The 14,446-nt window shown below is 40.1% G+C and overlaps 1 protein-coding gene across 1 annotated transcript in view; it reads right to left on the reverse strand.

Annotated features, from left to right (window-relative positions):
* Positions 1 to 14,446, reverse strand: part of arhgap10 (Rho GTPase activating protein 10) — a 153,857-nt gene that overhangs the window by 73,710 nt on the left and 65,701 nt on the right. The window contains exons 6-9 of the mRNA XM_048606835.1: positions 12,232 to 12,336; positions 9,611 to 9,740; positions 6,258 to 6,364; positions 2,874 to 2,968 (exon numbers count right to left, since the gene is read on the reverse strand). Coding sequence (XP_048462792.1) covers positions 2,874 to 2,968; positions 6,258 to 6,364; positions 9,611 to 9,740; positions 12,232 to 12,336 — 437 coding nt within the window. The remainder of the gene's footprint in view (positions 1 to 2,873; positions 2,969 to 6,257; positions 6,365 to 9,610; positions 9,741 to 12,231; positions 12,337 to 14,446) is intronic.

Here is a 14,446-nt window from a genome sequence, read left to right on the forward strand (position 1 = left end):
GGGCTGAGTGTCAGTCCCTGTGAATTTGGGCAGTAAAAGAGGCCTCACACAGACAAGCAGCTACAGCTGGTCAGGTCAGCATACAGGAAATAGATGCTGACAATCCTCAGCAGGGAGAACCATATCTGGTTGAAGAGGGACATCCCATGACACTCTGAAGCTTCTGGAAGTCTTGTGCTGGGCAAACAAGGAGGGGAAAGTGCCTAAGTGGTCCTTACTACTGTTAGCCGCCTTAGAAATACCCATGAAATGAAAGCCAGTACCTTTCTATGACTATGGAACATTGTGACTTGGTGGAACAGGAAAACGTGGGGCACTTGGAAGCTAGGAGTTGGGAACACAAGACACAGAGCAGTAGTAGGAGATGGTAATGCCAGCGGACAAATAATGCAGAGACTCAGGCTAAGGCTTGGGCAACAGGGGTGAAAAGTAAGTTTGATTAATAAATCAGAAATATAAATCTAGACTCTAAGGGTGACCATGACAATTACACAGATTGCTGCAAAACTTATCTGGTACACAATGTACTCCAGTGAAGGAAATCTGGCATCTTTGCCCTGTCTAGCCCACATGCGACTCCAGACCAACAGCAATTTGGTAGACCTGTAACTGCCCATTGTAATGATCCAGCAAGCCACTTAGTTCAAGAGCGGTTAGGGCAGATGCTGGATTTGCTAGCCACACATATAAAGATATAATGAATACCACAGGACCACACCATTCAGCAGGTGACCCTTTGGTTAATTCTGCTTGTGCTGGCACTTAAAAAGAGCTAACTATCAGTCCTACTCCCATGCTCTTTATCTATTACCTTGCAAATATTTCCCTACAATTATCTATTACCTTTTGAAAGTTAGGACTGAATCACCTTCTAACACCCACTGAGGCAGGACATTCCAGTTCAAAACAATTTGTTGTATTAAAAAAAATGATTAGCTCTTACTGGTTCTTCTGCCAATTACCTTAGATCTATTTGCTCTGGTTGCCAACTCGCTTGACAATGGAAATAGTTTATCCTCATTTATTCCAAAGTCTTCAAACTGAATCTTTATTAAATCACTGAAAGTTCTCTGTGCTGGGAAGAACATCCCTAGCTCCTATTGTCTCTTCATATTAGGAATGTCCATCACTTCCATAAATTAATCTGTGCCCCTTCCAAGTCCGTGACAACCTAGCTAGAAATGGGTCCACAAATTTAGCTCCAACCAATAATTTATAAAGGTTTAGCATCACCTCCTTGTGTTCATCCTCTTTTAAGCCTTGATTTATGATGCCAATGATCTTATATCTTCCTTTAACAGCCATTTTAACTTTTATTTTTTATTTCTATTCACAGGAAGTAGGTATCATTGGCAAATCATGCATTTACCACACATTCCTGATTGACTGAGAGTGCTGCTTGTGTGTCAGCAATCCATCCGTCAAAGGTAATGCTTAGAGAGCAGTTAGGAAAGAAGTGAACTCAGCAAGAATGAAGAATGGTGATATTTACAAGTCAAGATGCTGAGTAACTTGGAGGGGAACATGCAGTGGTGATGCTTCCAAGTTCCTCCTACCCTTGTCCTTCTAGGACATCGCTGTTGTATGTTTGGAAAACTAAGGTGCAGCGATGTTGGAGGAAGCAAATGTTTAAAGTGGCGGATGATACCAATAAATCAGGCTGCCTTGACTTGATGGTGCCTTATTTCTTCAGTGTTATAGGAACTGCATTTATCCAGGAAAGTAGAAAGCACCCATATCACAACTCACTTATGCCCCATAGATGCACAGGCTCTGAGAATTCAGCACAGAATAGCCAACCGCTAATCTGATCTTGTCACCACTGTACTTACACAGCTTCACTATCTGGTCAATGGTAACCACCTTCCCCTGCTCCCTACAGTCCTCCACCCAGAATGCAGTTGTTGGGGGGGCTCAGTGATAATTATGACAAGAGGAAGTCATCAGGTTCTCCCTTATTGGAAATGGTTATTGACTAGCCTTTTTATGGTATGAATGTTACTCTTCATTTATCAGTTCAACCTGCCACCTTCAAGATTTTCATGTGGACTGATCCAGCTCTCTCAGCTCTAAGTGTGGGGAACAAATTTAACAGATAATAACTTTTAAATAAAGATTTAAGAATCATATTTGTCAAAACAACGCTTCAACATTAATTCCTACAACTATAAGTTGACAGTTCTTTTTCCTATTCATTTGTGGGATTGGGGGTCGTTGGCTGGCCAGCATTTAGTGCCCATCCCTAGCTGCCCTTGAGAAGGTGGTGGTGAGCTGCCTTCTTGAACCGCTGCAGTCCACCAGTGGAGATTAGCACAATGGAAAATGCTTGTTATTGTTCAAGATCTATGATCAGACTCTCAGAATGTCACTGCATGAGTTTGTCAAGGTCCTAATGTCCTAACCTCAAACATCTTCAGCCGCTTCATCAATGACGTATCCTCTATCATACAGTCAGAAGAGAGGATATTCAATGATGATTGCGCAGTATTCATAATCATTCTCAATTGCTCAGATATTGAAACATTCTAAGTCTCCATGCAGCATTTCATGTCATAATCTCACAGTGGTCATGAAATGGAGGTGACCTGTCTCCAATGACTTGAAGAGCTCAACCATGATGGTCTGGTCATCATGGTATGGACAGTATGATGGATGAAAATGGTGCTTTCCAAACTGTCAATTATATATGTTCATAACCACACTTGTCTTTCAAATTGTCATTACTAGTGACTTCTGGACTCCAAAACATTGCATCACTTACTTAACTCACTCAATGGTCAAGGAAAAGGTGCACTTGCAGAGTAAGAATAATCTCCAAATAGGTACAAATATTGTTTTTCCATCTGCGACTGAAGTACAAAAAGCTATCTTACCTGCCCACTGCTTCTATATCAAAACAAAATCTCTTGTCTGTGGCATCGGATTTTTTTCTTGTGCAGGATTTAAGAATGAAGGTGTCTTCATCACCCTAACGAAAAAGAATACACACAAGTCTTAATTTATTTTAAAGAAAACATTCCAGGTTAAGTTCAAAATTAACATGCTACATGGTATTACACAGTCACATCATAAACATTTCAACGTTAAGGAAAAAAATAGGTCAAATTTATATGGCACTTGATCATGTCACTGAAGCATCACAAAACCCCTCACACATATATTGTTTACTTACTATAGTGGGAGTTTACACCTCAGCAATTTGTTACCATAGTACAAATTAATCCATTTCTCAAAGAAAATAATCAAAGTTAAATCACTTTTTCAGCAAAATGTTGGGCCAGATGTGTTGTCGTAAAAATAAGAGCACGTTTACAACACACATTATTAATGTACACATCAACCAGCATGTTAAAAAAAGTATGCCATAAGTTTGGAATTTCCAGAATGTGCTGGTTGATTCACATAATAAATTTACCATTGGTTTCACTAAACAGTAATTTGCCTTTGAATCAGAGATAGTAGGAACTGCACAAGCTTCACAAGCTTCAAAATCTCCCCTCCCCCTATCACATCCCAAAACCAGTCCAGCTCGTCCCCACCTCCCTAACCTGTTCTTCCTCCCACCTATCCCCTCCTCCCACCTCAAGCCGCACCCCCATCTCCTACCGACTAACCTCATCCCGCCCCCTTGATCAGTCCATCCTCCCTGGACTGACCTATCCCCTCCCTAACTCCCCACCTACACTCACCTTTACTGGCCCCATCCCCGCCTCTTCGACCTGTTTGTTTCCTCTCCACCTATCCTCTCCTCTATCCATCTTCTATCCGCCTCCCACTCTCTCCCTATTTATTTCAGAACATCCTTCCCCTCCCCCTTTTCTAATGAAGGGTCTAGGCCCGAAACGTCAGCCTTTCTGCTCCTATGATGCTGCTCGGCCTGCTGTGTTCATCCAGCCCTGCCCCTTGTTGTCTCAGTAATTTGCCTTTAGTTGCCATCACCTAATTATTCAGAAACTTACTAGATTTACATAGTATTGGTCTATTAAGTTCATCAAGGGAACATAGATCTGGGGTATTGTACAGCAGTGGCAGTATCCATAAGACCATAAGGCAGAGGAGCAGAAATTAGGCCATTCGGCCCATCGAGTCTGCTCCGTCATTCAATCATGGTTGATAAGTTCCTCAACCCCATTCTCCCGCTTTCTCCCTGTAACCCTTGATCCCCTTGATAATCAAGAACCTATCTATATCAGTCTTAAATGTATTCAATGACCTGGCCTCCACAGCCTTCTGTGGCAGTGAATTCCATAGATTCACCACTCTCTGGCTGAAGAAGTTTCTCCTTATCTCCGTGTGTCCATCCCTCTGGGCCAGAAAGCCTAGGTTCCTTGTCCCACGTGTCTAAAGGTATGTCATAACATGTCTGTTCAACAGATTAAAAATACTTAGAAACTTGTATCTTTCATAAATAGCTTAAGAATCCTGCTGCAATGCAATAACAATCAGCTTTTCCAGTCAGAATGGGGACATTTTAAATTGCTCAATTTCATTTTAGCATATAAATCAATTGTGAAAATGTCAATTTAATTTTTTCCCTTACTTCTCCTTTCTGTATCTCTTTTTCTTTCCTTCTGTATGTGATATGACTTAAAATTCATCTAATCCATTTCACTCAACTTTTCAACAATTCTAGTTCCTTTCCATATTGTTAAATAAATGTTCCCACTTCCAGCTCATTTCAGTGCAGCAATTTCACAAGTTGACACAATGAGCATAGAATCGTAGAATCCCTACAGTGTGGAAGCAGGCTATTTGGCCCATTAAGTTCACACTCACCCTCCCGCCACTATCCCTGTAACCCTGCATTTCCCATGACTAACCCATCTAGTCTGCACATCCCTGGGCACTATGGGCAATTTTAAAATGGCCAATCCACTTAAACCTGCACATCTTTGGACTGTGGGAGGAAACTGGAATACAGAGAAGAAACCCACACAGACATGGGGAGAATGTGTAAACTCCACACTCGCAGTCGCCCGAGGGTAGAATCAAACCTGGGTTCCTGGCGCTGTGAAGCAGCAGCGCTAACCACTGAGCCACCGTGCTGGCCCTCTATTTAGAAAAATGTTTGACTAATGCTATGTGCAAAAGATTCCTCAATCCGGGAAAATCTGATTCTTATTTCTGTACGTCTGCTCCGTCAACACCATATTAGAATTTGACATGATGAATAAATGTAGCAATAATAGTAATGACTTGCATTATTTCATAATTTTGACGCACTAAATATCACAAAGAATGTTTGTAAGAATATTACTGAAAAAAATTCAATTTTAAGTCACCTATGGAGATATCTGGATTAATGCATGTGAGCTTGGCCACACAGACTAAACTCACTTAAACTTTCCTTTTGCTTTCAACAATCAACAAAGCATATTCATGATGTAAACAGTCTTTTGATAAGCCAACTTGCAAAATGGCTCTTGAGGTGCATTACATTTGACCTAAATCTTTGTTTTTAAAAAGGGGTAAGTTTCAAGTCCCAGCTTGATGGTTGGGAAACAGAGTGGATAAAGATTCAGCAAAGGCAATTGCAGAGCATAGGGCTTAGGCAGCACATTAGTGAGTTAATGGAAAACTTAAAGAGTGGCAGATTACAGAGTCACCTGAATGCCTCCTGCCTCCAAATCCATCTTCACCTCCACATGTCACTGGAAATTCAAGCTCATTTCCCTTGCTATGTAATTACCGGCTTACATTTTTAGCAGCTTGCCATGCAAACTGTTTGAAAACCTAAAGTACAAACAGACAAGTTGCTGGTGGTTGAAAAATTAAAGAAGATAAAGACAGAAGTCAAAGGTGGCAAGCTGAAGCTAACCCTATTGGAAAAGATGCCAATGAGGATACACATTGAGTATTAAGTGTTTCTTAGGTTCCAATTGAAATCCATCATTTTACCATTATCCGCAGCATTTCTTTTGTGGATCCTCCATATATACCTTCCTCAGAACTCATCTAATACAGTCTTGATGGAGCAGACATACAGAAACTATACGGTCAGATTTTCCTGAAGTGGGAAATCCCCTGCACATGGTGTTAGTCAAACTTTTCTCTACATATGCCAGCAGTTAAGCTGTACTTCTACAACTTGTGAAGCATGCAAAGCTAAAGAAAGTAACTATTACAGTGCTTATGAACAAATTTTCAATGCAGCATCTCAATCATTCTTCAAAATTTTTAAACTTTAGCTCTACAGTCAGTTTTGAAGGTAAGATGAAAAACAGCAAAGTGCAAACAATTTTAATTTAAATACTTACAATTTTTCCACCTGACCTCTGATCAAACTGCACCATGGTAAACCTCTTTGTCTCCTTTTTGTATGAACAGTAATGTTTCACACAACTTGAGCCAAAAGGGCCTGTTCCTAAAATACACAAAGTATTTTGATGTGTTATACTATTCACCAAGATGGTTAACACATTGCAATAATAAAACCATTTACCTTCAGGCACTGAGCAAATATGCACTTTTAGAAAAGTTTTTTCATGAGTTGTGACAGTTGACTAAGTTGAGAACACAAACAGCTGAATTGCTGAAGAAGCCAAACTTGCTTTGCCTAAAAGCACAATGGACAATGTACAGAAGCTATTTGATGAACACATAGGATTCGTTAGGAACAATTCCCACTGTTTTCAACAGACAAACCACTGCCTGTCCTTCACCAAAAGCCATGTATGCAGGTCCAGCTGCATCACGTCCAGAACATAACATAATGCATTTTCTATGTGCAGTTCTTGTATCTCAAAATGGGATCAGTGTGCAAATGTTAACCAGAGTTTTAGAAAGACACAAAGGCAGTAAAATTTGAATTTTATCTTAAAACAGGCTCTAGAATGTTTTTAGGTACTACTTTAAGAACTATATTCTTTCTACTGAAGTGAATGTGACTTTTTTACTGACAGGTGTTGAGCAATGTCAGCAAGATACTGACTACAGTTCAAAAAATAATCATCCCACGAAGACTGATGTCATCAATGAAAAGCTGACTCCTGTCACAATTGAAGGCATCATTTGCTAAAAGTGAAATTGCAACTGCTTCTATTTGTAAACTCTTCAATTTGTTTCTATTGTCTCATTGTTATATAAGCAAGCCAGCTGTTGGAACCATACCATCAAACAATTATACACAGTATCCCAATAAATCCAATTAGTAAACTGGTAGATTGCAGAATGAACTTAGGAAAGTCAATTTAAGAACAGTAAGAAGACTAACAAGGCTACACAACAGAGTAGCGATTTGGATAATTGGTTGGAATAGGTCGGAAAAGAAAGAACATTCAGCAAAAGTAGCAAGATGTTGGTAACTAAGATGATACCCAAGAAAACAGAAATAAACATTGTAAAACACATCTAACGTAAGCTGTTTTTGAGCGAATAACATTGATGGAGGTTCCATGGATCTCAAGATGCCTGATCAGGAGTTCATGCCTGTGTCACCTGGTATAGATCCACAAGGAAGCCAGCAGCTCTTATCAGGCTCTCCTCCTATATGGTGGAGGATTTTCTGGCTGCAGTGGCAGGAAATAGCTCTTAAGTGACTAATTAAGGGCCATATTTTATCTTCAGGTGAGAAGACATTACTCAATTTTCTGCGCCTAAGTGAAATAATCAAGAGTTGGGAAGGTGATAATTGCCTGCCTTCCCTCTCAGTTCTACTGCATCTGCCTTCTCTCATCGCAGCACCAGCTCCCAGGGGTCAGATTAAATTTCACCTGTGCTTGCAGATAGATAATCAAGGTTCAGAATGACAAGAGGCTGAAGACACTGGTAGTAGAATTTTATAGACCCCATAACGACTGTAACAAAGTCAGCCATAGAATAGAGTTCCCTGCTTGGAGGTGTTAATCTGGTCCAATCAGGGAGCCCTGGGTGACACATAAAAAAGGGTCAGTGTTAGAGATACTGACACTTTAATGCCTGACTCTGTTTCAGGCAGCACTACAGTCAAGGACCATTCATGCGTAAATAATGGGATACTGGCATCTGTGGAGTTATTTCAGACCCTTCCCACTCAGTAGTTGCAATGTTAGGTACATTATTAATTAGCAAATTAGAGATACATTTAACAAAGATTCCACAATTATCATTAGGGATTAATATTTGCATAGACTAGATAAACCAAATTTACAATAATAGTGCAGAGGATAAGTTAATGGCATATGATCAAATTAGTTTTCTAACATATTGATTCAGAAAAATATCGGGGAGCAAGCAATTTCAGATTTTTTATTGTGCAAACAAACAATACTAATTAATAATCTGGCAGGAAAGGAGCCTCTCAGGAACAGCGATCATAATAGGATAGAACTGGAGCTGTGATCATAATATGATAGAACTTTATAATAAAATTTGAAACAGACTTAAGTAAATCTAGGGTCCTTTCTCTGAACAAAGCAAATTATATAGTTCAGAGGGGCAAATGGTTAAGGTAGTTTGAAAGATCATATTAAAAGAAGATGGTGGACAAGCAATTGTAAACATTTAAAAGAAGTCATTCATAACGGGTGACAAACATCATACCTGTTAAGGAACAAAAACACAGTAGGAAAATTGGCCCAATCATTGTTAATAAAAAGAATTAAGCTAAGCAGTAGATTAAAGAAAGAGGCTTATATTTCGTCCAAACATCCAGTCAACTTGAGTATTGTGAGGGCTTTAGAATTCAGCAAAGTATGCTGCAAAATTGAATTTAAAAAAAGAATGAGAGTAAACCAGCAAGAAACATCAAAACAGACTGTAAAAGCTTTCAGAAGCATATAAAAAAGGAAAAGATGAGCAGAGGTAAACACGGGTCTCTTAGAGGCGGACATGAGAATTTATAATGAGGAATAAGGAATTGAAAAAAGCATTAACCAAGAGCTGTGCATCAACCTTCATTGAACATAATGCAAAGAAAATTTTAAAAACAATAAGAAATCAAAGATCAAATGAGAATAAGGGACCAGCATGTAGTTTCCTGCATTGTCTCCCTCCGTTCTTGAGTAAAGGAATTACCTTCACTAGAGTTTAGAAGACTAAGAGGTTACTTCACTGAAAAGGAGTCTAAAAAAGGGAGAATGTGGAAAAGATGTTTCCTCTTATGGAATAATCTAGAATTAGGGCTTAAAAATAATGGATCACGTACTTAAGACAGGGATGAGGAGAATTTTTTTTCCTCACAGAAGGTCTCAGTCTTTTAAACTCTCTTTCTCAAAAGGCAGTGAAAGCAAAGACTGTTAATATTTATAATGCAGAGGTGGATAGCTCCTGATAAGGAACTGAATGGTTATTGAAGCTGATCAAATGATGGAGCAGGCAAATGTTCCTATCTAGTGTGTTTATGTTGCTAGTTTAATGATCCTGGAGACAAAAATTCTGAATAAGTCCAGATTTCGTGACCAACAAAGCTTCTTCCAGCTAAAATATGTTTCCAACTTGTATCGTTGTTAACTCTACTAACGTACTTCAAATTCTGAGGGGGAGAGGTAAAGAAGTAAAATATGCAAGGAATCAAAGCTCTGCGCAGTTTTTTTTAAACTGCCTCATAAATATTATTCACTTGAAAACTGCTTATTTTAAGTGAAATCTACCATACAAAATGATTCAAAGATATTTTAACAAACATACATACTTTTTTCATGTAGATAAAGGTAACCCTCTGCAGTAAATGTGGTTGTTCTGGGCAACTCATGAGGGTTTTTCTTAATTTTATTCATTAGTTCCTCTACTTCTGACCTAGCACCCTCAAATCGATTTCTTGCCTGTAAAACAGAGCAATGTAAAGTTTTTGACAAAACAGTCTGTGAAAGAACATGAAACATCAACATTGACTGGTTACATTTCATTGCCACTTGTGGAATCTTGTTGTGGTACTTCATACATTACAACAGTAATAGGTACTGATACATTAATCCCAAAAGCAGCAGCAGCTTAGGCCCACAAACTTTTAAAAGTTTAAAAATCTCAGATCTGACCCCACTTGCAGGTTTATTGGAGGCTGCACAAAGGGCTGACAGTCAACTCACTCGCAGGAGGCAATGTAAATATTTTGATGAGGCTAGCAGTCTCTGATTTAACTTGCTTTGTAGGCATAGCCACAGCAGATTAGGTTCCTCAGCCAACCAAAAACTTTGCAGCTGAGAAAGGGGAGGACAGATTTGGAGAGAAGGTACAGAAATTCACACCAATCCAGGAGAAGAAAGAGAATTTTGGCTTGCAACCAGACTCTTCCAAGTTCTCCCCAAACTGCATTCTCTCTCCCCCTAACCCAGCCTTTGAAATTGGACAAGGGTGAGGTATCAAATCCACACCCCGTTCTCTGTAACAGCTGCAGGTTCCCTTCCTGTTCCCTGCTCAACTGAAACCAAGTCTGACAATCAGGCTGATTTACAGACAGATAACCTACAAAATAAATATAATGCATATACGTTGTAGAGTGAAGATAACATAGCACGCAGGGTCAACTGAACTTCTGAGTATTCCAACAGTTCTTCCTACAATTCCATTTCCTCCTTCCCCAAACACCCAACAAATCCCCTCCCTGAGCAGTCCCTGTCAAGATCACAGTCAATGTGTTAAATGTTGTCAATCCACCTGCCAGGAAAAGCATGCTGGGAGTACAAATGGGCATCTAGTGTGCCACCCCCTTCTAATTGCAGCCTGTTCCTGAAAACAGCAGGCCCAATTACAGTGCAGTAGAGTCACTGTTGAGATAGCAAGGACCCTGACAGCCTGCAGCAGGTAGACAAGAAAACACTTTTAATAAATTCCAGTGGCAAGAATCAAAAGATAAATTTTTTGGCTGCAATCATTAGAGCTATGGGAATTGATGTCCCCTCGCTCTTTGTTTAAAGTTTCTTAACCGCTTTGTCAGGCTGACACTGGCTAGAGGCCATCTTGCTCACAGTGTCCCTACACTGTGGCAAATTCTAAAGGAAGTAGCCTACGCCAATAGTCCTTAGTAGATACTTTGCATATTTAAAGTTGGTTGCCTATCTCTTTGGGACAGGTAGCTTGCAAGATTCTGAGTGGAGTCATTTGTAAGATTTGCTCAGCTGGACTTCCTGAAATTTTATCACATTCCCTCTGACACCTTCAGTGCCACTTCCTGGGGCCAATATGTCAAGAGAATTTAATTAATTGATTGCTTTGAGACATAATAAAATGCTTTGAGACAGCCTGAGCTCATGAATAAAGCGTATAGGTGTGCAAGTCCTGTTTTTCTTTCATTTTCTTGACTGATGTACCGTATATATCAAAAATTAGAGGTTATTCCAAGCAAGGTGATAAAATTTCCAACTCCAGTTGGTGATTTAATACTACTTGGACAGAAGATGGCAGCACCTGAGTTACTTGCACTAGTGTGCATATTAGACTGCAGAATTAATATCAATATTAAAGCTTTACAAAAACTGGAACATTTTTTGCAAATATTAATGAAACACAATGCAAAGTAAGTGTTCATGTCTGTGACAAAGTTTAGTGTGGTTCAATTTGAAAATTAACTGTCACTTGATTATTTGAGAAATACCCAAGGCATTTTAATAATCAAGAGCAAAAGTAAGCACTGCAAAATTCTGACTACACTAAAGATACCCACATAAATATTAGCGATTACTCAACAATTCACAATTAAATTTTTGCTGGAAGCAAACAGTTGCAACGCATGGGGAAAGCTGAAAAAAATTGATGGGCATTATCTGTTACTTTGTATTAACTAGTAACTGCTCAGGCTGTAGACTTGCTCACCGAGCCAGTGTGTTTGATTGCAGATGTTTCGTCACCCTGCTAGGTAACATCGTCAGTGTGCCTCCAGTGAAGCGCTGGTGTTGTGTCCCGCTTATTATTTATATGCCTCGGTTTGCTGGGGTGGTTGGCATCACTTCCGGTTCTTTATATGGAATCCCTACAGTGTGGAAACAGACCCTTCGGCCCAACAAGTCCACACTGACCCTTGGAGCTTCCTACCCAGATGCCCTATAACCCACTTAAGCTACATGTCCCTGAACACTACAGGCAATTTAGCATGGCCAATCCACCTAGTCTGCACATTTTTGGACTGTGGGAGGAAACCAGAGCACCCGGAGGAAACCCACGCAGACATGGGGTGAATGTGCAAACAGTCGCCTGAGGGTGGAATTGAACCCGGGTCCCTAGTGCTGTGAGGCAGCAGTGCAAACCAACGAACCACCGTGCAATCATACAATGTAGATCTATTTATGCTCAGCTTTCCAAATGAAAAACAATGCTTACATTTTGTATGTTTAGGTGTAGGTCTGTTTTGTAGTGGTCAAAATCTTTGGCCAACTCATAGCCTTGATGATAGAAGGTGAAAAGCATCTGGAAAAAAGACAACATCTGAAAGAGAAAATAAAAGCCAAGTCTTTATTTGATATTTACATTTTGCTGGGAAAAGGACCGGTGAGGGAGGTGGAGCACTTATTCTCTTTAAAGGGACTACAGCAGTAATGTTACTGGTCATGTGAGCCAGGTCTTGACAGATGAATGCAGAAAGGATGTTTTCTCTTGTGGGTGTCCAGAACTAAAGGACACTGATCCAAAATTAGTCATCACTTTTTAGGACACAGAAGAGCAGAAAAGTTCTCCCTCAGCGGGTTTAGAACACTCTGCCTCAGAACACAGAGAAGGTAGTGAAGAAAAGCCATAATTCGACTTGAAGTATTAACTCGATTTCTCTCTCCACAGATGCTGCCATACCAGATGAGCTTCTCCTACCTTTTTGTTTTTTATTTCAGAATTTCAGCACAGTATTTTATTTTTATTTGAATGACAGGGAAACTTCCTGCTGATTACCAACTTCTGCTCTCCCTCAAATGATGAATCTGTATATTACAACTTTTGAAGAACATCAAGGATGATAAGGGCACAGACAATATGCTGGGTGCGGGCATTCTGTGGTCAAGATTGGCTTGGTGGCAATACTAATGAATGAGCTGGCTGAGTCTTGAAGAACATATCTAACACAGTAAGCTTGAAGGTACGTGAGGGAGGAAATGTACATGTCACAGATACATCTGTCCATAATAGCACTGGAACAAGTGACCACTGAGAAGTCCTGTGACAGCAGCAGAGCTGTATTCAAACACAAACTAGAACCTCATCGCTCAGCACCTCCACCTCTCTACCATTATTAAACCAGAAATCATCCTCTGACTTGATCATAAAGAGTACAAAGGTGACAAGAGCAACACCGGGCATATCCAAAAATGAGCTGCCAAATTGGTGAACACATGGCTACATGAATGTTAAAACAGTGAAAACTGTAAGCAATGAACTGAATAAAGCAATCCTGGAACCAGATCAGGTAAAAGATCTGCAGCCTTATTACATTCAGTTGTAAATGGTGATGGACAATTAAACAAATAACAAAGAGAATGGTCTACAAATATGCTCACTCTTAATGAAAGGGGAGCCCAGGACATCAGTGCAAAGAAAAAGGTTGAAACATTTGCAACAATCTTTAGCCAGAAGTGCATAGTGGATGATCCATCTCGGTCTCCACCTGAGATCTCCAACATTGCATTAATCAGCCAATACGATTCACTTCACACGACATAAAGAAACCACTGGATCCAGTAAACACTTCAGGCTTTCACAACTATCCAGCGGTCGCACTGAAACTATATGCTCCAAAACTAGCTGCACCCATCACCAAGGTGTTTCAGTACAGCTACAATACTAACAGCTACCCAACAATGCGGAAAGTTGCACAAGTCTGTCCAAAAGAAAAAAAAAGTCTAATCCCAATAATTATTACACTATCTGAAAATTGTCAATCATCAAAGTGATAGAAGATGTAATGACCCAACTTGTTTTGGGAAGCATGTGTTTTTGTCTGATGTCCCTACAAGACTAAAGTTGCTGATAAGCATTCTGAGAAAAGATGACTGCATCCTGTTTATTATATTGCCAGGTTCATGTGACTGTGGGTTTTCACGGGGTTGAATGCTTGAGAAGCAAGGGGTAAATAGGAAGGTAACTGCAATGGGGTTGAGTCATTCAGTCAATGCTACCTGTTTGGAATTAAGAACACACTGTGCATTTCTGTGAAGAGCAAGGTTCTCTCAAAATGGGATAGCTTCTGTTTGGCAGCCTTCAAACAGGCATTGATGTTCAAACAGGCATTGATGTTGAAACAGATCCTTGAGAATACAAAAGAAAATGCAGTCATTCAACCATATTCCAGATGGGTGGCACGGTGGTTCAGTGGTTAGCACTGCTGCCTCACAGCGCCAGGGACCCAGGTTCAATTCTAGCCTTGGGCGACTATCTGTGTGGAGTTTGCACATTCTCCTCGTGTCTGCGTGGGTTTCCTCCGGGTGCTCCAGTTTCCTCCCACAGTCCAAAGATGTGCAGGCTAGGAGGATTGGCCATGCTAAATTGCCCATAATGTCCAGGGATGTTTAGGTTAGGTGGGTTAGACATGGGGAATGGGTCTGGGTGGGAT

The sequence above is a fragment of the Rhincodon typus genome, chromosome 1, assembly GCF_021869965.1.
Source record: "Rhincodon typus isolate 14 chromosome 1, sRhiTyp1.1, whole genome shotgun sequence".
Taxonomy (NCBI): Eukaryota; Metazoa; Chordata; class Chondrichthyes; order Orectolobiformes; family Rhincodontidae; genus Rhincodon; species Rhincodon typus.